Consider the following 25,735-nt stretch of genomic DNA (forward strand, 5'->3'; position numbering starts at 1 on the left):
TAATAATAATAATAATAATAATGTGTGCATTTGACCTCAGCTTTGTGGATCTAGTGGACTGTTCACTCCTTTGAGAAATGATTTTATTCGTTATAAAAATAAAAAAAATGCTTTTTAAAAATGGGCTCATATATATTGCCATGCTAAATGTAAACAAGTCAGTTCAGAGAGACAGAGGTTCTGTAGTTCGATAAAGATTCCAGAGAGCAGTGATGGAACACACTTGCACTCCGAAAAACTTAGTAATACTACAGGTGCTGTAGAAGTTTTAATCTGGAAGTTATTTAAGTAGGGACATGTTTGCCATTATCGTTACGCCTCGAGAGAAGGAAATACATCCCGAATTAAACGAGAGGCAGTTGAGATTTTTAGAGGTACCGGGAATATGACTCCTCCCGCTCAGAGGTTCCGGGGTTGCGCCCCGGCACACCCCGGCACAAATTAAACACTGAGCCGGCTGTAACGCTCAATCCAGATATCCATACAGCTCATTTAAATAAATTGAAACCATATCTTAAAAAGTTTCACACACGAATAAGACATTTGGGTATCACTTTACATGAAGCGTCTCTAATTGCTGTGTATTTAGGTACTAAGTAAATACATGTGCATTTACACATAATTACAGGGTTTATTATGCATAGTTACAATGTACTTAATTTTAAAATCTTTTTGCATTACCCTAACCCTTTTCTGGTACAATTGTATACTTACATATATCAAAGATGTACACATTAAGTACATTGTAATTATGCATAATAACATCGCAATTATATGTAGCCTAAGTATACATGTATTTACTAAGTAACTGTTAATACCCAGCAATTAGAGACACTTAATTGTTACTCAGACTTGTTCCATTTCAAGTGATGTGGCTGTTCACTCGCTGTAGTGCTTAGCATGAATTAACTCCCTATGGAACATGCTCTGTATAGATGAATGTCTCTGTGGCCATTCACAAAAGCCAAGACGTAAGAAATGCTCTTGATGTAATCACCGGCACATCTAGGAGATTGCTTGTATGCAAATTGTGGTTTGCAAAGGCTTAAAGGGCATGTCAAAGCTTGTTCAGTTCGAGTGCCAGCATTTCAATGTGAGTGATCTTTTTTCAGGGATTGCCAAATTAATCAAAATAACGACTTCTCAGGACATAAAACAAACAAAAAAATCATTAAATCTGTATGTGTGACGCTAAAATCCCTCAAACGAGTTTGACGCGCCCTGTCTAAAAGGGAGTGCACTGCGGGCAGAACCGCGGGGAGGTTTTGAATACATTTCATAACACGCTGTGAACAAGTTGCTGACATATTTTTAATTACTTTTTAATTAATTTATTTTATTTCTTTTACTTACGCTAGCTAATACGTGTATGTAGGAGGTTCCTGAACTTAAGTGAAGAACAGTTTTTGGTAAAGCTCGATACATGATCAAACACAATAAAGTGCAAATATATATGTGTTATATCATTTACTGTGAAGTACCGTAAATGCATCGGTCAGTCTACAAAGTTTGCTGGACATCATTTTTTTGTAACGATTTACTGTAATCATTTCTGAAAAAACTGCCATTAAAAAAAAGAATGCTAGTTGTTTCACGTTTCTGCAATTTCAGACTAGTATTTTTAATGAAATAAGAAAATGAAAAAAGGCTTATTTTTTAATTACCTAGAACAACATTTCTGCGATTGTTCATGCATTTTTTGAAGATCTTTATGTCCGGCCACTGTTCAGCAATTCAATCGACTTTTTTTTTTTTTTTTTTTAACGTGTCTGTGTGTGTGTTCAGCCACATATATTTTGTATTTTCTATCACCCGATTTTACTCTATTTTGCTAAACAGGAAGTATGGCAACAGATATGAAGACGCAAGAGGAAGCTGCAATTGATCGATTTTTTTTTCCCATGATAGAAAATGATATGGGATGTCAGGTGTGTGGAATACAATATAAGAAGAATATAAGGAATTAGCAAATATTTTAAGAGAAATCACCAGCAGAGGTTAAAGACAAAATGAAGAGTGTACATACAATCATATGCTGATCATGCCAAGCGTTCCTTTTTCACATGCGCATAACCGAAGATCTTACATAAGATTTATTTTGCGTGTTGCACAATGGCTGAGGTGGGCCTACAGGATTTGCTGACAATTCAGTCCGGATGTTTACCTCATTACATGGCTCTACAAACCCAAATAACCCAAATAATTATCAACTACCAGGCAAGGCCAGACAAGCTGAAACAGCAAGGGTTGGGAGTATTACTTTACTGGCAGCACATGTCAAGAATATGAACATAAGAAAGTTTCCAAATTAGAGGAGGCCATTCGGCCCATCTTGCTCGTTTGGTTGTTAGTAGCTTATTGACCTCAGAATCTCATCAAGCAGCTTCTTGAAGGATCCCAGGGTGTCAGCTTCAACAACATTACAGGGGAGTTGGTTCCAGACCCTCACAATTCTCTGTGTAAAAAAGTGCCTCCTATTTTCTATCCTGAATGTCCCTTATCTACCATTTGTGACCCCTGGTGCTTGTTTCTTTTTTCAGGTTGAAAAAGTCCCCTGGGTCGACATTGTCAATACCTTTTAGGATTTTTAATGCTTGAATCAGATCGTGTAGTCTTCTTTTTTCAAGACTGAAGAGATTCAATTATTTAAGCCTGTCTGCATATGACATGCCTTTTAAACCCAGAATATCACTGATCACTCTTCTTTGCCTAGAGCAGCAATATCCTTTTTGTAGCAAGGTGACCAGAACTGAACACAATATTCTAGATTGAGGTCTTACTAATGCATTGAAAAGTGTTAATCATTAGAGAGGGTGAGTCTGTGATGGGTCCTCTAAAGAGAACTGCCCATTTTATAAGTTTGAATAAGCTGATATATTGCATTTTTACAGCGTTTCAAGAATTTGAAAAGAAAAGTTAATGAACTTACTTTAGGGATTCACATGCACCACCCTTAATTACAGGCATTTCGAGAATTTTTCAAAAGACTTCAAGATAATGTTTCTGGGAATTGTAATACAGCCAGGGGTTTACGGTGACGCTTTGTATAAAATGTATATAGGTCAGTCCATGCGGTCTGTGGCTGCTTTCTGAAACTAAAAGTGTACTGTTGTACTATTAAGAAAAAAATAAGTTTAAACTGCTATGAAATGCAATATATGCACCTCTCAGATATAGCATTGTACATTTTAACAAATAATTAGAAAGAAAATTGCTCCACCTGCATGCTTCTAAAAATTAGAACACAAAACAGTTGGAGATTCCAAGTTAACTTTAACATTCTATAAGTAACTTTTTCAGAGTCTAATGAAGCAAAATATGATTTCAATGAAGGGTTTAGTTAAGTAATTGAGAGCTCAGTTGGAATGAAAACCTGAAGAACACAAGGGTCCCGAGCACTGGGTTTGAGAAGCCCTGTCCTGAGGGAAAGGTGTTTTATTTGCATAGCATGTCCGCATATAAACCACTTATAGTACAGGTGTTCTGATCAGTCAGAGAGAGGGGTTTTCTCACAAAGAGTAGCTTGAAGCGGCTTGACTCAATTTCAATGAACTAAAAAAATAAATAAAAAAAAAATCAGTGACAGATCTTAAAGATGGTCTCTCGTACAGTATTTATTTTCGACTAAAATACCTTTTCATTTCCATTGAATGTCTTTCCAAAACATTTAATGATTTAAATCTTTTTAACCCCTATCGATCTGTGCTGCACCTTTGATTGGCTTAGCATCAAACACTTTTGCTGTAGCAACTATGATGACGCACTCCCTTAAAGACTTAGGTGAAGTATCTACACCAATATACATCAATGCTATAAACAAATTCACATTAATTGTCCTAAACTAAAGGGAAATTTGAATGTAAGGATGTGATTGTGGTCTGCTGTATAATCAAGTACAGTTTTAATACCACTGTCCATAAACTCTATACAAATTACACAGTTTTCCCCCCTGCCTCTGTGATTTATTAACATCACTTATTGAATAGATATATTATGGCACGATAAACAGTCACTCAGGAATCATATTATAGAAAAACAGCCCTTTTAAAAGTTTGTCTTCTGAGTTTGTCATTTCTTGATTGATTAGGAATGGGATGAACCTTCTTTTCAAGCATAGCAGTACTGCAGGGGACAGGGTACCATGTGGTCCTCGTCCCTTTGGGATCTATGGAGGGTGGACCACCATCATCTACAAAGGGCAACGGGGGCATTTCAATCTCTTATTATTTTGTGGTATTGAGGTATTGATAGGGGTCAGAATCTGTAACATCAGTGTGTGTGTGTGTGTGTGTGTGTCACAAAATACCATGCTTCTACTGCTGATACGTTGTTAATTAAAAAAAAGGAAAAATAAATGAAAAAAGATTCTTCACACGAGAGCTTTTGCAATGCAAGAAAGAGCCATTTATTTATTATTTTCAGAAGAGGACAACCAAAATATAGGCATGCAATGTATTCAGTACAATACTCAGGAAGATTCATTTAGTTTATTTGATTTATTATTTGATTTATTTCAGTGTATCAAATTAACAGAAAAGAGAAAGGTTTTTTTTGCTTCCACCAGTTGTTGCCCTGCGTTGCTCTTCTTCTTGCCTGGGGAGGTGCTGTTCACATGGGCTCCTCAACCATCTCCTCCCTGGTATTGACCACCACACCATCAACCTCCTCCACAATCATGGTCTTTACCATCCTGGTCTTGGTAACAACAGGTGCTGAGAAAGTGAAAGAATTGCAATTAAATTCCCGGAGTATTGTAATGAAGTGCCTTGTCTTCCATCTGTATTTCTCTAAACAATCTGTATCAATCTGGTCAAATCACGAATCCTGGGTGTGCTATTAATTGCGTTCTGTGAAGTGTGGCACATGTAGGTAATAGAGTGTTATTTCATTGTTTTTATTTGTAGTATAGAACATGAAAGTAATATACTGTATGCTATTAAATTATGAATACTGAAAATAATAATAATAATAATAATAATAATAATAATAATAATAATAATAATAATAATAATGAATTTAAAAAAACACTACAGTGGTGTGCAGCTGTATTAGAGCACCTCAAGATGTCTCATTTATATCCTGTATATACCTACCTGCATGAAAACCTGGGTGTATTCAATTTTCGGTCACTAATCAGTGATATAGAAACAATAGGCACTTGTGTGAACATGTTAGACCACTTTGTGCTTTATTTAGGCATCTTAAACAACTTCTTAAAAAGGTCTAATGCATTTTATCATTTGTGACTATGTGTTCCTTTTCTCTTAAATTAATTGCACGTGTGGCTTATTAAATTCATCCATTAAATCAGACAATCACTAATCTGCCTATTTTGACAGTCTTCCAAGATTTTCAGTTCCACTGGTTTGATTTCCTATGCACAACAAATCAAAACCACAGAAGCAATGGGGTGTTCTCATAAATGTGCACACTGCTGTAGTAACACACATTACTGTACGTGACGTAATCGTTATAAAGAACAATTAATTACCTTTGGCTTTCACTTCCTCCACTTTTTGCACCACAACCTTTTGAGAAGATTGCGAATTGTAGCCTTTCCTGCAAGCAAGACAAGGAAAGAAAAGCGTTAGAAATGACATTCAGAGGAGCATAACCCACCAAACAACTTTACTGCACACTGCTTGTTTTTCTCACCCAGAATCCTCTCCGTCCAGCAGGCGCCTGTACTCCGCGATCTCCATCTCCAGACGGGTCTTGATGTCCAGCAGCATCTTGTACTCGTTGCCCTGGCGCTCCATGTCCATTCGGACCTGCATCAGTTCAGTCTGCAGCCTGTCGATGATTGTTTGCAGATGGCTCAGCTTTGCCCCGTAGCGGCCCTCTGTCTCTGCCAAAGTGCCTTCCAGCGCAGATTTCTATAATGCATAACGACAGCAGCGCGTTATTGAATGACGAGGAAAGCGCTACAGCATGTGCGAGTTCTTGATCAGTGGAAAAACAATGTACAGATCGCGAGTTACTGATCGGTGTTGGCATCTCCCCTGGACCTTGTTGTTTAGGAGAGGTTGTGCGTTTTGTCCACCTCCGCTGCTTACCATGCTGAGCTGAGACTGCAGTTCAATCTCCAGTCCCTGGAGGGTCCTCCTCAGTTCTGAGATCTCGCTCTTGGATGTCTGGAGAACTTCTGTGCTCGTGGCCACTTGCTTGTTCAGGTCGTCGAACTGATAGAGGGGAAACAAATTAAAATCGCAGTTGTGGTTTTGCATCGAATTCCTGTTTTCTATGATGACATTCAATCTAACTTAACAGTTGTATAAATATACACACACACACACACACACACACACACACACACACACACATACACAGTAGTCTCAGAACCGCCATCATTTAGTATTGCCTCGTTTTGTATTCTGAGTGCACCTCATCGCTACAAAATGGCACGTAAACAAACGACAAAACACACTGCTGTTTCTCTTGTTACAAAAAGTTGGAAATTTACCAAGCTATTGGAAAAAAAACCTGAATCAGACACAAGTCGCTGAGCAATTTGGTGTTTTCCGTTCTGGCGAGTTGCTTCACCATTCTGTTAAATATTTGTATGCATGTCTTGAATATTGCTCCTGTACAGGTATTCATAATGAATCTAGAGCTGCTGCTGCTGCATTTTCTAACGCGTGTAGTGGTGCTGTGTTAATTTAGTTTGATAGTTTGTTTATTAACGTTAGTTTGTCTGTTACTTTATTATGATAGTTTATTTACATAAACTTGCCTATTGCTTTTCTCTTATTCTGTTCATTTCACATGTTGATGCACGTGCGTCATGAAAAGTAATACATATTTATTTCTTTATTGATTCATATTGTGTCTGGTGGTTAACTCCGTCTTAGAGAACACTTCGGCTAAGAGAACGTACAAAAATTGTGACCGAATATATGTGTGTGTGTGTGTGTGTTTCAGATGAACAATGTTGTCATAGCTTTCTCATGACTGGGAAATTGATTGAATCTGATCCTAACTGTAGCCCAGGCATGGATCTTTACCTTGTCCTTGTACCAAGCCTCCACATCTCGGCGGTTCTTTTCGGCGATCCCTTCGTACTGCGCTCTCATTTCATCCAGGACTCTGGACAGGTCCTGCTGTGGGGCAGCGTCCACCTCCACATTGACCGAGCCACCCACTTGAGAACGCAAGGCCAGGAGCTCCTAAAAAAAGCAAAGCAGAGATGGGAATAGTTAGCAAGCTGACACTGAGCTATGCTTAGGGCAAATACAGCTCTGTTCCTAAGATCCCAGTACTGTACTGTACCAAGGATGGGCAACCATTGCCTCAACTTAAAGCTTCTCCTGTGCAAACTGGAAGCTCTCCACTGCATGTCTGCAGGGTCCTCTCTTGTTTAATCCCAGAGCTTTTAAAGATGACATTGCTTTTCCTATGCTTTAATAAACCTTGTTATGCTTTTATTCGTCCCATGAGGCCCAAGGAACTTGTTTCAAAGGGATTGCAACAGCCCGTCTTGTAGTGTGTGGCTGGTACCCACCTCCTCGTGGTTCTTCTTGAGGTAGATCAGCTCCTCCTTCAGACCCTCGATCTCCATCTCCAGGGAGGATCTGGCCAGAGTCAGCTCGTCCAATAGCCTCCTCAGTCCGGCGATGTCAGCCTCGACAGACTGCCTCATTGCCAGCTCGTTCTCGTACCTAAACTCAACGAAAGATGAAACCTCAGTTCCAAGGTCAACATCCCTTTGTTTGATGCCCAAACTAGAGACGCTACAACTATTAAAACAGCATGGTCTGTAGCCCACCTCCATGCCCATTTTTGTTCAATTAAAGCTTTAGAGATGCATAGTATATTAATAAATATTTGTCACAGAGCAAGCTGAAACAACATTTGCACATGCTTTAGAAATACCCGATTTAGAAACTTTATTACGAGGTTGAATATTTTACTGTAGTGGTCTGTCGACCCCACAACCCTGTCAGTCATGCATGTCTAATTTTACCACATTAAATTTCCTAGCTAAGCATCTATTTTATCATGCATAATGTTTTTGTTTTTTTTCCAGAGTCTTGCCAGGGCAACTTCTTGAACGCAATAGAGTTCACACAAACTGTTTTAATTTTTTTTTTTAATTAAATAAAATCATGACCCAAGGGGATATATGCAAGAGAGAACTATATCATTTATAGTTCTGTGCATATTTATTGTACAGAATTGTTTTGGTTTTTTTGCATTATATGGCACATAGGAAAGGAAAACTCACTTGACTCTAAAATCATCGGCTGCCAATTTGGCATTGTCTATCTGGAGAATAATCCTGGCATTGGTCATGTTTGCTACACCAATCTGTCAAGAGAAAGCAAGAAGGAGTATCGAATTACACCACGTAGATAATCTTTATTCAGTTCCTAGGGATTTTAACATTCTTGTAACGTAACTAGATAGTATCAAAATAGAAAATGAACACTACAGCTGTCAAAACATACTATCAAAAGCATGTTACAAAACCTGTTAACAAACATTCATATTTCTGGGTGTTGATGGGTTGCTTTTTACAAAGCCCTGTCTTTTAATGATTAGATTTTTCCATGCCATTCACAGCAGTGTGAAAGTGCACCAGAACACCTCCAGATTTGTCATTTATATCCTTTATATACTCCCCTGCATTAAAACCTCTGGGGGTGAGAATTTTTTCTCAGTAATCAGTGATATAGAAACAATAGGTACTGATGTTTGTACTTTAATTAGGCATCTTAAACCACTTCTAAAAAAATATCCGGCATTTTACCATTTGTGGCTCTGTGTTCCTTTTCTCTTAATATTTTAAATCAATTGCATGTGTGACCTACAAAAGTCATCAATTAAATTAGACAATCGCGAATTTGCCTGTTTTGACAATTTTCCAAGATTTTCAGTTCCAGTGGTTACATTTCATACGCACAACAAATCAAAACTACAGAAGCAATAGGGTGCTCTAATACATTTGGACACTACTGTAGATGAATGGAACAGATAAATCCAGTGCATGCAGAACTGAGGATGTGGACTTACCTTGTCCCGGAGGTCAGCAATGGTCTTCCAGTAGGCACTGTAGTCATGGGTGATAACTGCGCGGTTCTGGCTCCACTCGCGGATCTGCTTTTCCAGGGTGGCGTTGGAGGCCTCCAGGGTGCGCACTTTCTCCAGGTAGATGGCCAGACGGTCATTGAGGTTTATCATGGTGGCCTTCTCATTGAGGGAGAGACCAACATCTCCGCCGCCACCGAAACCAGCACCGCCACCAAAACCAGCACCGCCGCCAAAACCAGCACCGCCGCCAAAACCAGCACCGCCGCCAAAACCAGCACCGCCGCCAAAACCAGCACCACCACCCCCCAGGGATAGACCACTTCCAAAGCCACCACCACCACCACCACCACCACCGCTAGACATGGAATAGGACATACGGGCATCAGAGCCACCTGCACCTCCATACACACTATGTGCACGTCGGGCAAACACCTGGCCGCCCATGCCAGATGAGGAGCCCGAACTGGCAATCTTCTGAGAGGAGTAGCTTCTGATAGACATGCTGGCGATCTTTTTCCAAGAGATGAGCGCAGGGTGAAAGAGAGATAGAGTAGATGGCTTCTCACCCTCACCTCAGAATATATATACTGTAGCCCCGACAAGTGGGAGGTTCAGCCACCTTTTTTTTTTTTTTTTATTCCTGTTAAGCAATTCAAAATTGAAGGCATGCCAGCAGGGTCGCTGGTGCCTCTGGCAAAAAGGGGGAGAGTAAGGTGTGGCTTGGCGTGTCAGCATTTTGTTTTGTTCTGTTTTAACATCAGGACACTGATAACAAGACCTTTTTTGTTCTGGCAGCTTTCCACAGAAAATATAATTACATCAGGGTGTGGCTCCCATTACTACTCTGTGTGTGTAATGTGTTTGATGGGACGCTGATAAAAATAATAATAATAATTTGTCTCTAAAATTGTTCTAAACACTCTGAAGCTAGAAGTTTCAAGTATTGAACATTACTGCATTCATGACAAGTCCCTGTCTTGTTACACAGACAATACTTAACAGTAATTACAGTAAAATTATATAAGGGCATAATTTGTCACTTTCAACTTTCAGCAAGAATTCGCGTAATAAAATCAACTAATACAAAACGACTTGATAATATATATTTTTTCAATCGTATTTGCTAGGAATTGCTAGTTTAATAACTAGTTAACACAAAAACTTGAACATTTAATGATTTTTTTCTGGCAGATCCAGATGCGCAAACAGCAGCACACAGCTCACATTACATCACATTGTCGCTAAAGGTTTAAACGTGTATTTTCTTTGGCTTTTTCAACTTTAGTTTTAAAGGGCGCACTATGTTTTCTGATAAACGTTCTGAACTTTGAAAAGTGTCTACTGGCTTTAACAAGTTTATAAATCGGAACATTTACGTTAAAACCTTAATTTACCACACGTTTTCTTTTTTTTTTTTTTTGTGAAATTGTCACTGCAGCTCTGAGTAATGAAAGCAGTAACATACAGCCAAACCTGCTTAATACCATTTCTGCTCTGCAACATCTTTTTAGTTATGAAAATATTACATTCTACAGTATATTTCCTTCATTCATTAACACTCAGTCATAAATTCATGGTTCTGGGTTGGATTGCCGGTTTTGTACATAGCAGGGCACATTTCCAAAACATTTTCTCGTTGGGAAAAAAAAAAAAAAACACACACACACACACACACACACACACACACACACACACACACACACCTTTTTCCAAAACTGTAACCAATATTTTAAGTAACATAATGAAAGACCACATGATATATTTTGAAACTAATAGTCTCAATATAACTGTCAATTATTATAGGTTTTATAAGAACTAAAGCCAGGGACAGGCAGATGTGGCTGGCACACCACGCGAGGCATTTTGCCGCCTGTATCTGCCATTGCTTTTATATGGTGTTGGACAGATCAGCACCGGACTATACAAGCTGCGTGCGCCGCTCAAATCGAAGCCAGAACGATATTTTCTGTCTGTCGCGCAGTACCTTCGCTGGATTAACCAATCACAGCCAAATGCATATAGATGATTTTCAAACAATTTTGAAAAACAAACCAGTGTTTTTATTTTTTAGATTATATTTTATTTAGTAGACTATATTCGAGTAGATAGCTTACGGTGTGGCACTGACAACCTCTGCATTGTGCCATTCAATTTTTCTATACTGTAAGAAAAGTCAGTCGCGTAGTGCATAACGCTCCTGTGTGTCTAGGTGCAGTCTAGCTGTATCGCACCGTGAAAATGCGCAGCGATGCATAAACCCTGTGTGGAAGAAAAACAAATCAGACCCACCAAGATCTGGTGAATTTAGTTGTCTTGGAACGCCCTCTGCTGGTGGATAGTGTGTATACTACAACCAAATACGTGCATATGCAAAATCGCCAAATCGAAAGCAGGAATGAATGCGCGTGAATGGCGACATCTGGTGGATACAAAGTGCCATGACTCTCCATTATATACATAACACTATGTACAAATGCAATGTGACGAACGTGTAGCAATTTAAATGATTAAATTGGTTTTCGAATAATTAATAACTTTAATTTTGCTAACGAAAGTTTAAGTGCTGTTTGAGTATGTTTTCCCTATAACATTGACATGTTTATTTTGTTTTATTGAAGCTTAAAGTAAAAATAATTATTGTCTAACGTGTTTAACATGCTTGTAACGGTAATTGAGTAAGGAAAATGAAGCTTCAGTTGATATACTTCTATGATCAATATAACTAAAGTTATATCAAAATGAAGCTTTAGTCTATATTCTCTTTGGGGAAAGGGGAGTTGATTATGTTAATGACGCACATTGCTTGGGTGCTAGGAACTGTCATTCAAACTCTGGAAGCCAATGAAAGGACTGATTTCGGTCAAGGGTGAACTTCCTGTAACTCACTTTGGGCGCGATATTTAAAGCGAAACGAGCATGAACTCACTTTCACTTTCTGAAGATTTCTTATCTCTATATCCTACGTGTTTCCAAGACGATCAACTGCATTTCAAACTTTGTTTTTCAACAACTTACACAACTCCAGAATAAGTATTCAGTAGTATATTTTCAACAGAAGTATTTTAATTCAGAATGTTATGATTCTGAAAACATCACTTGCCAAAAGAGACGACTGTGGACACCTGGACTGTAATACAGTACATACTTTTAAATCCAGTGTTTCTAGCGCTTTATTAAGATATCGTCAGCTTCATCTCCCATGGCATAATAATGTGTTTACTTGAATATGGTAATGCTTTTCAATTAATTCCAAAGTTTCTCTAAATCGCGCAAATTAGATCGAATCCATTTCGGCTGTTTACCGGCGGCACTAGCTGAAAAGCCGCCGCCATCTTTAAGGGCAGTGTGTTTACTTAATATGAAAGACTCTTTTCAGGACTCGCCCAGCGGTCTCTTCTTCTTCTTCTTCTTCTTCTTCTTCTTCTTCTTCTTCTTCTTAAGAACATAAGAAAGTTTACAAACAAGAGGCCATTCAGTCCATCTTGCTCGTTTGGTTGTTAGTAGCTTATTGATCCCAGAATCTCATCAAGCAGCTTCTTGAAGGATCCCAGGGTGTCAGCTTCAACATCATTACTGGGGAGTTGGTTCCAGACCCTCACAATTCTCTGTGTAAAAAAGTGTCTCATATTTTCTGTTCTGAATGCCCCTTTATCTAATCTCCATTTGTGACCACTGGTCCTTGTTTCTTTTTTCAGGTCAAAAAAGTCCCCTGGGTCGACATTGTCTATGCCTTTTAGGATTTTGAATGTTTGAATCAGATCACAGCGTAGTCTTCTTTGTTCAAGACTGAATAGATTCAATTCTTTTTGCCTGTCTGCATATGACATGCCTTATAAAACCGGGATAATTCTGGTTGCTCTTCTTTGCACTCTTCCTACAGCAGCAATATCCCTTTTGTCTTCTCTCTCTCTCTCTCCCCCTCTCCTTTGGTTTATTTTTTGTTTTCTGCTCACTCTGACACCATGTGTAATTATTAAAGAGGACGGGCGTATAAACTGAATAATCTGGCTTTAAGTAACAACCACGAAGTAACACACCCAATCCCCTAGATGGCGGTGTTGTAACATAAAACTCAGTAATTCTCTAAAAACACCCTAACACTACAGGTGTGAGGGCTGGTGTTTTAGTTAAAATTGAATTTTACAGTACGTCTCGTTACGTTTTTCTTTTGTATTGAATTGCTTATTTTAAACATCTGATATTCTGACGTACGAAGTCTGAAACAAACAAAATATAATTACCTGCCATAACATTATCAGTAAGGTATAGGGGAAAGCCATGACTGAGTGTGATGCAACACTGTCAAAAATGTTCCGGTTTGATATGTGATCAATTTTACAGATCTTCTATCTTACCTATCTTGACTGAAACTCTGGAAATTAAACTACAATGGTTGTCACTTTCATGATGCCATTGAATGTATATGTGTGTATCATTTTGTATTATCTTACTGTTGGCTTTCATAAAACAGATTGTGTAAATGTGGAACTTTGTATATGTGTACATTCTGTTTGTATGTCCAATATTAAAACAATGAATTACGTTATGTATGTAGTTCAAAAGGGAAATATTGTGTACGAAAAAAATAAATTATATGGATATATTTATAAAAATGCAATAACCAACAGGACAAAACAAAGTTTGAAATATATTGATTAATTTTTATTTGTTAGAGATTTGCATGCAAGATGAGTGATCATCTATCCTTGTAAAACACCCCATCGATACAGAACACCCAAATTTACATCCCAAATTTTAAAATGAGATAATCACCTTCCCCTATTGCTGATTCTGCTTAGAACATTATTGGCAAAGCTTACTAACTAAAATAGAGGGACTGTTTCTGAAGGCATACCAAAGCTTAATTCTAAAGTGATGTAGTTTTATAACTGACCACTAAGGGGCGAGCAGCTGTCATTTCTGCCCCATTCTGCAACAATGACCACTGTGAGTCAGTAAATTAAAAATCTCAATACCCAATTATAGTTTTATAGGGAAGAGCAATATACATCTGCACACCATTGGTAGTATTTTTTTGAAAATAAGACTTTGGAATTAGACCCATTGGTTAAAAAGGCCATTGTTGCTGGAATACAGTAGTTAGTGAAATTATCTTGGAAGAAATTACAGTGAATAATATATGCTTGATATGATATTTAGCTGTAGAAGGTTGAAAGTGTTAGTTCTTTTACATCTTCTCTTCCGCCTCCTGGACTTGAGTAGACACAAGTTTTCCATTGACTCGTTCTTCCACAATGGTCTTTACCTTCCGGGTTTTTACTGGATCTTGTTTTTGTTCAACTAGGGGGGTAGGGGGAGGAGATACTGTTAACAGAATGCAGAACACTCGGCTAAAGTCAATGTAAAGCAAGGTGGGTATAAAGTGAGGTGGTAGGACTGTATTGTTTTCACTGTAAAAAAATAGCTTATTTCACAGTCTAAAGAAAAGGTATTTCAAGATATTTTACAACTACAAATATGTATTAAAGCGGAAAAAATAGCGTTGTCACATTCAAGATGTATTATTTTCTTTAGAGTTATTATACAACAAATGTTCCTAAATATGTAAATGCTTACCTGAAAAACAGTCAATGCTAAATGCTAGAACATTTCCTTTTCTACGGACAGATTTTAAACACATTCTACTTATCAAACTGATACTGCAAGGAATGCATTTATCACACAAGGAACATGCAAGATTTGAACTTAAAATAAAATACAAAGTTTTGCTTACTTGGTGGGTAGGTCGTGATCACTTCATGGTATTTTCTATAATTACAAAGAAAGCGTGTTAGTTGTCATAAAACATTCCAATTTTTTTTACAATTTGTTTTATACTCCTTTTTGTTGTTCTATTTCTACAAACTAGCTTTTAACAATGAAAATTTCTGGTTTACTACAATTTTGTTTTCACTCCTCATTAAGATTGCTGTTATTTTTTTCATATTGTAGCAGAACTAGATAATAGAAATCACTTTTGACAATCTGACCACCCGAGGGCGCTATATAATAGTCGTGAGATTATTTAAGATTATCATCCCTCTATATGTAATCAATGGCATATGGTAGTCTCAAAATACCTGGCAAACCCCAACCCCTGGTACTTCAAAAGAATTAAAAGGTAAATAAAAAGAGCTTAAGGAACTGGGGAAAAATACTAAACATATCTTCTATGGGCTGCTAGACAAATCCTGTACACAATATGTCTATCTTTGCGGTCCTTTGTCGGACTGGGTCCGACATCATTATAGCAACGCAATAAACGGGTGTCTAGTCGTTTTTTCTCCGGAAAAAGCCGAGAAAACCATTCAATTGCCGAGTGGGAACGACAGGAGCCGAGACAAGTCGAAAAAAAAAAAAAAGGCATATCTCATGAATAGTCATACATTGTATCAGGTATCAGATAACGGGGGCGGTCTGAAGTAAACAAGTTGGCTGACTGAATCAGCGCACAGAAAACACGGACATTTGCAGAGCTTTTTTGAGATGTTATAGTAATAAAATAATGACTTGGATCGCATTATTGAGGAGTTTGGTGATAAAACGAGTGATCTGGAGATGAACGCTATAGCAAACAAAAGGGTGGGGCGGGGCTGGAGATGCCTAGTGAGTGCTTTGTTGATATGCAGGGCCATTTAAACCCGTTTGACTGTGAAAAAAAAATACCTTTAAACAGCGCGTCTAAAATTAACTGCGCGTGTGAAAATTAATTAGACCTGGCGTGCCTGACGCGCGATTAATAAATGGACCGCAAAGGGCTATTTATCCCTATTTAGTTACTTTATTATATAGATAGACAAGTATACAAGCCCGTGCTGTCCTCACCTGCCACCCTCTCCGTCCAGCAGGCGTCTGTACTCCGCGATCTCCATCTCCAGACGGGTCTTGATGTCCAGCAGGATCCGGTATTCCTGGGACTGGTGTTCGGTGTCTGAGCGCAGCTGCATCAGCTCAGCTTCCAGGTTGCTCACCATCCCCTGCAGTCTGTGGAGCTGATTGGAGTAGTTGGCCTTTGTCTCCTCCAGTGAGCACTCCAGGGCCCCTTTCTGAAAGACAGGAAAGAAAGAAAAGGGTAAAAGCTGTCCTTCCCTCACCTTTAGAATTGAGAACCAGTCAACAATAATTAACTTCTGTAGTTAACTTTTTTCCAGTTTACGACCTCGGTACAGCAGTGAAAATGTCAAGGCCCCGGATGAGAGGAAAATGTGCTTCCAATTGGCTTTTAAAACACTCGGTTGTTAAATACTTCAGCACACCCCTCCTCGCAACAGGGAGATGCAGCTGTTATATAGTGTATTCCTCTCTCACCATGCCGAACTGAGACTGCAGTTCAATCTCCAGGCCCTGCAGCACTCGTCTCAGGTCGATGATCTTATTCTTGTTGGCTTCGAGCTCAGCGGTGCTCATGGTGACCTGCTGGGTCAGAGTGTCAAACTGCAAGACAAAAGGGGGAAAGAAATGCATGCAGTCAGCTGAGTAGGTACTGAACTGAGGAAGAACTGTACTGTAAACCACTTGCATACAACACAGCATTCATCACTGTACAACACAGTGGTAGAGTGTGTAGTAATGCAACTAGAAACTCACACAAGTTGACAAATGTTTGGTTTACTTGACCTAGTTTCTTATATTTACCTTGGAGTTTTGTGTTTTGAAGTTATGCAGATGTTTACTATGTACTGTATACAAAAAAATCTTACTACAGTTTCTGATGAGCTCTATGATAGGTAATCTAACCAAATCTTTCCATTTGTAATTTAAATGTGGCCTCTTTGACAATAAACAGCCCTGATTGAATGCTCTATGGTGCTCCTAGAGGGCATTCGTTAAACTGCATTCTGAGAACACCCAATAGGTATCCAGCTGTCCTCCCAGGTCCTCTGTACTGGAATGAAGGCTGTCTGTTCTGTGGCTCCTCACCTTGTTCTTGTACCACGCTTCAATGTCCCGGCGGTTCTTTTCGGCGATGCCCTCGTACTGCGCTCTCGTTTCTTCCAGGACTCTGGCCAGGTCCTGATGTGGGGCAGCGTCCACCTCCACGTTGACCGATGCACAATGCATCTGAGCCCGAAGAGCTGCCAGATCCTACACAAGACAGCCATCAAAGTGGATTAGCAATCAGTTTTAAAATGGGGTCCCGTAAACCAAAAGAAGTTTAGAATCTCTGATCTAAGGGACCTTGGTACCACTGGGGAACCGGCGATGGTTTGCATTTTTGCATTGAGTGGACAGAACATAGGTGGAAGTACAGAGCTGACTCGGCATAATATCCGTTATATGACAACAGGGTGATCGTGATGGAACATGGCAAATGTTTTGTAAGCAATTAGCTGTCTACACATAAGAGAGCTGGAGCTGTAGCATACAAATACTCTCAAAAGTAAAGGCATCCTTCGGCTATTCATTCACTCCTGTCCCTAAAGAATGGCCTTCGGTTTACAGGTAGTTTGATCTGCTGTCTCTTGTAACTGTATTAAAACTTGTTGACCATTATATCGCGTCTTGAGGTATATTTGCAATAACTGTATTATTAATAATCTGTGAATGCCAATCTTTCAATAATGTAAGTGTAACTAAATACATTTGAATTTAATTCACTCACTGTTGTCAAATATCACTAATTATTATTATTAGTTTATTTAGCAGACGCCTTTATCCAAGGCGACTTACAGAGACTAGGGTGTGTGAACTATGCATCAGCTGCAGAGTCACTTACAAGTGCTTCTCACCCGAAAGAAGGAGCACAAGGAGGTGAAGTGACTTGCTCAGGGTCACACAATGAGTCAGTGGCTGAAAGCCCTTTTATTTAACCACTGGACCACGCAGCCTCCACACAGCTTCCTAATAGCATGACTCAGGATAATTGATTATAGTTGCTTCCACAGTCCTTACAGTAGTGTTGTCCAAGCTAAGCTTTAATAAATAACCGATAGTATGAGTTTCCAGACTGAACCAGCAGATGATCCTGTGCTTGTGGTTCTCATACCTCCTGGTGGTTCTTCTTGAGGTAGATCAGCTCCTCCTTCAGACGCTCGAGATCTGACTCCAGGTTAGATCTGACCAGAGTCAGCTCATCCAGGGCTCTCCTCAGTCTGGCGATGTCAGCCTCAATCGACAGCCTCATCGCCACTTCGTTCTCATACCTGCACAGGAATGTAAGCCAGGTTGCAGAAGATTCTTTGGTTTTGATAAGTCTATCTATGCATACTACTTCAGAAATCAAAGACCATAAATCGGGCTGTATTTTTCATTTTTCATGTCAACCTTTTAAAGACATTCTATCAAACAAGGTAAAAATAAATAAATAAATGTAAAAATAACAAGAGACACTATTCTACTGAGTGATCTTCAGCAGATTGCTTTTATCAAGGAAACTCACTTTACACGGAGGTCTTCGGCAGCCAGTTTTGCGTTATCAATTCGCAGAAGAATCCCAGAATTTGCAAGACGAGCAGCATTGATCTGGAAAATTTCAAAAAAATGATTTATCCCAAATAGGGGTTTCTATTGATCGATTAATTATCTGATCTATGATTGATTAATCACACATGTTTGCTCGTGATAATAAATTGCATTGAAAGACAATTACAAGTAATATAAATTGTTAACATAATGCTAAATGTTTCATAATGCCAGTTAAAAATTACTGACTAAACCATTACTGAGGAAATGACAAGTGTAGACTGTCAGAATTTAAGTCAGCATCAGTCAGCTGCCTAGCAACCAATAAACACCACACCTCCTGGAGATAAAATATCATTTTCCACGTATAAAAAATGTGACAAAAACATGTTTTTTGTTTTTTTTAGCAATTACCCCACGGAAAAAAGAACATGCACCATCACGCACAAACTTTTTTGCATTAGCAGTCAATGTAAATGACTCAAAAGCTGGAAGTTGCTATGCTGAAATTCCATTTATCTTTCCTTTTATAATCTGACCATACTGCTTCAACAACACCTGCTTCTTTAACTTTCAACTTACATCAACAGAAGAGACTTTTGAGGTATTGAAAGCCAGTGTTTTTATATCACAGTTAATCAAATAAACAGTTTAAGATCAAACCTATTCTCAGTTTTTGTGTTGTTTCAAGACACGTTTGTCAAAGAATTAATCAACCTTTTTGTATTTCCAAATGTACCACTATTGCATGACTCTAATACCTATGCAATGCGCTCCCAAACAAGGCACCAGAGTGGTCCTGACCTTAACAAAATCATTATTACCTGTTGCTGGAGGTCATGGATGATCTTCTCATAGGCACTATAATCGTGGTGTTGCGGTGTCTTATTGTTCAGATATTCCCGGATCTGGAACTCCAACTTGGAATTGGCTGCCTCCAGGGAGCGCACCTTCTCCAGGTAGGCGGCCAGGCGGTCATTGAGGTTCTGCATGGTGGTCTTCTCATTGATGGTGAGACCATGTTCTCCACCGGCACCGAAGCACCCTCCTCCTCCTCCTCCTCCTCCCATGGCAAAGACTCCACCATAACCTCCAAAACCACCTGACATGGAGTGGCTTGAGATTCTTGTGCCATGTCCTCCAGCGCCTCCGTAAACACTAGGAGCCCGACGCTTGATGACAGTGTGTACAGACCCTGCTTGGGGTACCTTGAAGTGGCCCCCGGAACTGACTGAGCGAGAGCTGGAGTAGGACATCGTGGTCGGTTACTGCTGGGGCTGGGAGATCCACAAGCTTCACTGCAAGAGATGAACTGCAGTAGATTCATCCAAGTCCCCTCTTATATAGAGATCCAAGGAGGATTAGGTTGAGCTACTTTGTCATAGACAACAAAGACATTGGAATCCATCCCTATCTAATTGTTTTGCAAATTTAGATAATGTCAAGTGGTTTTAGCGCCCCAGGCGTTTAGATGATTAATGTGGGTGGAGTAGGTGGCTTAGCAGTCTTTAGCTCAGCAGAGTATCATCAATGGGGATTCTAAAATCCTAACGTATTAAAAGGCATGGGATTTTTTTTATATCAAGCATTTGCATAATAGTTCTCATAAAAAGGTGAGGTAGGTGTCGTGCCAGCAGTCGAGCAAAAAGATGTCATTAGAGCATAATCTACCAGCCCTGCCCAATAACACACCTGCACACATTTCTTAATCTTAATCATTAATTTCAATTAAACATTATTATCTATAATGGCATTATTGGCACTGCCTGTGTTTCTCACCATCATCTAAAGCTATTGAGTGTAGTAAGGCATACTGAACATGACAAGTATACTAGTAACTTAATGATTTAAGTTGTTTCACATTTGTCTTCAGGAACAATTTCTGCTTTAAGACAGGGTACAACGTGACCTTAAAAGACCATTGCAGCAAATAGAAAACCAAAAAAAGTCTTACAACTGATTATGTGTTTTGTTTTGTTTTTTACTCCTTATTTATTGTGTTTTATGTTGTTGGATGTGGTGGTGGGAGCCTCTTGGCAGGTCGTCATTGGATACGAGAATTTGTTCTCAATTGACTCATCCAGATCAATATAGGTTTTGATTGATTGATTGATTATCCAGGGGTGAAATCTGCCAGTACCCAACCTATGCATCTGTTGATCAAAGCGTGACTGGGTTGTAGGTTGTGAAGATTGAGTTTGTCATCAGCAATTTCCACAATTTAACAAAACACAGACTTGTGTATGGCTTCTTTTTTGCAGAATGCTATTTTATTTTGTGTGTTTAATTTTTGATTACTGTTATTATTCACATCAAAAACAGATTCACAATTTTGCACAAAAAAAAGGTTTCTTTGAAACTGAATCTGGTGCAAAGCATGTAGATGTAATATTGAGGCTGTCATAAGCTCCCTTAAAGTATGGATTAAATTAATTCAGAAGAGGTTTTCCGAGTAAGGCATGGACAGAGTTTTTAAACCATGGTTAAAGATTTAAAGTGTGAAATGTTTCACAAACAGAAATTGAGCTTGAATTTTTACATGCTTTATTTTTTTCCTTGTTTCCTTTTATTGTGTTGATTACTCACTCCATCAAGATGCCCTATATGAAAACTAAATATACTGTTTGTGTGTGTGTGTGTGTGTGTGTGTGTGTGTGTGTGTCTGTGTGTGTGTGTGTGTGTGTGTGTGTGTGTCTGTGTGTCTGTGTGTAGCTAGATAGCTAGCTAGATCGATAGATAGATCGATAGATGTACACACACAGGTTACAAGTTTACAGACAGTACCTTTACTCAAGTGATGGGGCTGAAGCCTCAGTTGATTCGACCCCACGTGAACCAATCGAAGCAATAGTGTTAGGAAGCAAAACTTCGTGTGGTTAATTTGAACGGTGTTTAGCAGTAGCTGATAAAGCAAAGAACCTATATATATATATAAAATATAAGATTTTTTTTCCCCACTTCGACATTATGGACTATTTAATTAAATCAATTTTAATTCCAGGTTGTAACACTACAAAAGTATATGTGTGTGTGTATATATATATATATATATATATATATATATATATATATATATATATATATATATATATACAGTGCCTTGCGAAAGTATTCGGCCCCCTTGAACTTTGCGACCTTTTGCCACATTTCAGGCTTCAAACATAAAGATATGAAACTGTATTTTTTTGTGAAGAATCAACAACAAGTGGGACACAATCATGAAGTGGAACGAAATTTATTGGATATTTCAAACTTTTTTAACAAATAAAAAACTGAAAAATTGGGCGTGCAAAATTATTCAGCCCCTTTACTTTCAGTGCAGCAAACTCTCTCCAGAAGTTCAGTGAGGATCTCTGAATGATCCAATGTTGACCTAAATGACTAATGATGATAAATAGAATCCATCTGTGTGTAATCAAGTCTCCGTATCAATGCACCTGCACTGTGATAGTCTCAGAGGTCCGTTTAAAGCGCAGAGAGCATCATGAAGAACAAGGAACACACCAGGCAGGTCCGAGATACTGTTGTGGAGAAGTTTAAAGCCGGATTTGGATACAAAAAGATTTCCCAAGCTTTAAACATCCCAAGGAGCACTGTGCAAGCAATAATATTGAAATGGAAGGAGTATCAGACCACTGCAAATCTACCAAGACCTGGCCGTCCCTCTAAACTTTCAGCTCATACAAGGAGAAGACTGATCAGAGATGCAGCCAAGAGGCCCATGATCACTCTGGATGAACTGCAGAGATCTACAGCTGAGGTGGGAGACTCTGTCCATAGGACAACAATCAGTCGTATACTGCACAAATCTGGCCTTTATGGAAGAGTGGCAAGAAGAAAGCCATTTCTTAAAGATATCCATAAAAAGTGTCGTTTACAGTTTGCCACAAGCCACCTGGGAGACACACCAAACATGTGGAAGAAGGTGCTCTGGTCAGATGAAACCAAAATCGAACTTTTTGGCAACAATGCAAAACATTATGTTTGGCGTAAAAGCAACACAGCTCATCACCCTGAACACACCATCCCCACTGTCAAACATGGTGGTGGCAGCATCATGGTTTGGGCCTGCTTTTCTTCAGCAGGGACAGGGAAGATGGTTAAAATTGATGGGAAGATGGATGGAGCCAAATACAGGACCATTCTGGAAGAAAACCTGATGGAGTCTGCAAAAGACCTGAGACTGGGACGGAGATTTGTCTTCCAACAAGACAATAATCCAAAACATAAAGCAAAATCTACAATGGAATGGATCACAAATAAACATATCCAGGTGTTAGAATGGCCAAGTCAATGTCCAGACCTGAATCCAATCGAGAATCTGTGGAAAGAACTGAAAACTGCTGTTCACAAATGCTCTCCATCCAACCTCACTGAGCTCGAGCTGTTTTGCAAGGAGGAATGGGCAAAAATTTCAGTCTCTCGATGTGCAAAACTGATAGAGACATACCCCAAGCGACTTACAGCTGTAATCGCAGCAAAAGGTGGCGCTACAAAGTATTAACTTAAGGGGGCTGAATAATTTTGCACGCCCAATTTTTCAGTTTTTTATTTGTTAAAAAAGTTTGAAATATCCAATAAATTTCGTTCCACTTCATGATTGTGTCCCACTTGTTGTTGATTCTTCACAAAAAATTACAGTTTCATATCTTTATGTTTGAAGCCTGAAATGTGGCAAAAGGTCGCAAAGTTCAAGGGGGCCAAATACTTTCGCAAGGCACTGTATATATATATATATATATTACCCAATACGTATTTTTTTTGTCAACAGTGCTCAGTGTGGTGTTTCAGTCAAGCTGAAAGGATTTTTTTTTTTTTTTTAAATCAAGATGCTGCTTTTTGTTTTACATTTCATAAACATTTACGTACGTTTCAAATTAAAAACAAATAAAAAAAGCATTATGTACAAACAGAGCTCTTTATGAACATTATTGGTAATCCTCCGATTTATTCTAAGTGTATAAAGAATACAGAGTACACAATTTCTTTAAAAATGGAAACTGCAGGGATTTTAACCCGTTATTTTCCACCGCTTACTATCTTACACACTACGGTGCTGAAGTCTCATCAAATTACGCTGTCGCAACTAGAGCTTGTTTTTGATTGGACAACACGTTTATATTTCTAGTGCGATTATTTAAGAAGGTTTTATTGCTTAATCGCAAGTGTGATTGATATGTAAAATAATTATTCCGGGCAATTTCAAAAAAAGCAACGGCCGAGCTCTGTCTTTAGAAAAAAGCACTGAAATGTTCCTTTACACAGAAACGATTGTTTAAATTATAGATGCCCACTTAACCGAGAAAATTAAAAATGAAATTGATTGATATTGTATGTCAAAAGTGTATGAAATGTCACTATATAACACATTGCCTTCGCTGAGCACTAGTGCAATTGTCTTTACTCTCAATGTATTGAGTGCTTTGGCTCAGTGAATCTTTTTACTCAAGCTTCACACATAGTATATGGCCAAACGTCTTGCATTGCTTAGAATTTCAGGACTGAGACATACTTAAAAAAAAATAACTATATGAACCTAATTTTGATATTTTATTTCACAAAATGTAATCAAAGAAACTACAAGATGATAATGCAACAGTCTACCATGGAAGCCATAATAGTACAGTATTTCATGTTAGATTTCGAAATGTCACATTTTTACATTTTCGTCAGTTTTTCGATACGTATATGGAAAACTAGGACACGGTATGCAATTCACTATATTAACGTACACATGATTGACTTTAGGAAGAAAAATGGGTTAATTCTATAGGGTGATGCAAAACATTTGGCAATAGTTGTAGTCAGACGGAGGTAAGTGACAAATATCTTCGCGTGACACATTTTCATAACATAATTTTGATAAGTATAACTTTGATATATTATTCAGCAAAGTCATTAAAGAGATTTAAATGACCAGCTATTTGGCATTTGATACGCCCATGGATTATATTACAGCAAAGGGTACAATTAAAAGTGATTGCTTATTTTGAAGAACAATGTGCTGCTACACTGTAATTAATGTGTGCACACTGTAATTAATGTGGAATGAATATCAGTATTTATTTTAAAATATCTTCCTGCACTTATTGTCAGCGCATTGAAATGCCCAGGCCACAGTATAATTGACCAGACTGCACCCAGCTACCTCCAGACCCTCATCTCTCCCTACACCCACACTCGACCTCTCCGCTCCTCCTGCACTAGAAGACTGGCTCTACCTCCTCTACGCTCCCCTGCCTCCAGAGCCCGCTCCTTCTCCACCCTCGCCCCGCAGTGGTGGAATGATCTTCCTACGGATTATTATTATTATTATTATTATTATTTATTTCTTAGCAGATGCCCTTATCCAGGGCGACTTACAATTGTAAGCAAATACATTTCAAGTGTTACAGTACAAGTAATAATACAATAAGAGCAAGATAAATACAATGACTTTAAAATACAATGACTGCCCAGTCCCTGACCATCTTCCGGCGCCTCCTCAAGACTCACCTCTTCAGACAGCACCTGTAGAAACTCCTCTTTTCCATCTGGGCACTTATCACTCTTCCTTAAATGCGCTTTACTTGCTCTTATCTGCCCCCTATTTTACTGCATTTAATCCTGTACTTTAGAGTACTGTAATCTGTCAAGTGGCATTTAATCTGTAGTATTTTGTATTTAATTATATCCTGATGTAACTATCACTGACACTGACATTTGCTGTATTATTGAATCGTATTTTGTCATATACTTGTACTTGCTAGAACAGAAGTCATTGTATTTTATCTTGCTCTTAATTGTATTAATACTTGTACTGTGATTCTTGAAATGTATTTTTGTTTACGACTGTAAGTCTCCCTGGATAGGGGCGTCTGCTAAGAAATAAATAAATAAATAAATAAATAATAATAATATGAGTGAATGGAGTCAAGCTCCTGTCCTGTTAATATTACTGTGGTCATTGATTGTCGTGTGGCTTTTTTTTTTTTTTTTTTTTTTTAATTTAGTCGTCGCCAATTATTTTTACCCCGGTTTTCACCCAAATTTAGCATGCCCAATTATTATCTGTATCCCCGGCTCACCGCTCGCAACCCCCCCGCCGACTCGGGAAACGGAGGCTGGAACACGCGTCCTCCGAAACGTGCTCCTTCCAAGCCGTCATTTTTCGCACTGCAGATCCACAGCAATGCTACCAGACCTATAGTGCCGGAGGACAACACAGATCTGGCGGCTCCGCTGCAGAGCCACAGGCGCCCTATCGGCCACAGGGGTCGCTGATGCGCGGTGAGCCGTGGATTCCCCTGCCGACCTAAGCCCT

The 25,735-nt window shown here is 38.8% G+C and overlaps 2 protein-coding genes across 2 annotated transcripts; both read right to left on the reverse strand.

Moving 5' to 3' along the window:
- Window positions 1-4,381: 4,381 nt before the first annotated feature.
- On the reverse strand, window positions 4,382-9,592 carry LOC117433391 (keratin, type I cytoskeletal 13-like). Its single transcript, XM_034055589.3, has 8 exons — window positions 9,013-9,592; window positions 8,225-8,307; window positions 7,502-7,658; window positions 7,005-7,166; window positions 6,057-6,182; window positions 5,656-5,876; window positions 5,492-5,559; window positions 4,382-4,712 (listed from the first exon to the last, which is right to left on the reverse strand). Exons 1-8 carry the CDS (start codon window positions 9,529-9,531, stop codon window positions 4,609-4,611), a joined length of 1,440 nt encoding a protein of 479 aa, XP_033911480.1. The 5' UTR covers window positions 9,532-9,592; the 3' UTR covers window positions 4,382-4,608.
- A 4,076-nt stretch (window positions 9,593-13,668) lies between these two features.
- LOC117433392 (keratin, type I cytoskeletal 13-like) lies at window positions 13,669-19,755 on the reverse strand. Its single transcript, XM_034055590.3, has 8 exons — window positions 19,257-19,755; window positions 18,410-18,492; window positions 18,017-18,173; window positions 16,951-17,115; window positions 16,339-16,464; window positions 15,856-16,076; window positions 14,765-14,799; window positions 13,669-14,331 (listed from the first exon to the last, which is right to left on the reverse strand). The coding sequence occupies exons 1-8, from the start codon at window positions 19,686-19,688 to the stop codon at window positions 14,219-14,221; spliced, it is 1,332 nt and encodes a 443-aa protein (XP_033911481.3). The 5' UTR covers window positions 19,689-19,755; the 3' UTR covers window positions 13,669-14,218.
- Between the last annotated feature and the right edge of the window lie 5,980 nt (window positions 19,756-25,735).

This window comes from Acipenser ruthenus, chromosome 33, assembly GCF_902713425.1.
Source record: "Acipenser ruthenus chromosome 33, fAciRut3.2 maternal haplotype, whole genome shotgun sequence".
Lineage (NCBI taxonomy): Eukaryota > Metazoa > Chordata > Actinopteri > Acipenseriformes > Acipenseridae > Acipenser > Acipenser ruthenus.

What these genes read in the sequence shown, in the direction of transcription:
- LOC117433392 (XM_034055590.3), bottom strand. Translation starts at nt 19,688, where the DNA reads ATGTCCTACTCCAGCTCTCGCTCAGTCAGTTCCGGGGGCCACTTCAAG. An exon ending in GCCGAAGACCTCCGTGTAAA is followed by an intron (nt 18,174 to 18,409) that starts GTGAGTTTCCTT and finishes ATTCCTGTGCAG; the next exon opens with GTATGAGAACGAAGTGGCGA. An exon ending in GATCACGACCTACCCACCAA is followed by an intron (nt 14,332 to 14,764) that starts GTAAGCAAAACT and finishes CTACCCCCCTAG; the next exon opens with TTGAACAAAAACAAGATCCA.
- LOC117433391 (XM_034055589.3), bottom strand. Translation starts at nt 9,531, where the DNA reads ATGTCTATCAGAAGCTACTCCTCTCAGAAGATTGCCAGTTCGGGCTCC. An exon ending in TCAAGAAGAACCACGAGGAG is followed by an intron (nt 7,167 to 7,501) that starts GTGGGTACCAGC and finishes TGCTTTTTTTAG; the next exon opens with GAGCTCCTGGCCTTGCGTTC. An exon ending in CTGGACGGAGAGGATTCTGG is followed by an intron (nt 5,560 to 5,655) that starts GTGAGAAAAACA and finishes TCTTGCTTGCAG; the next exon opens with GAAAGGCTACAATTCGCAAT.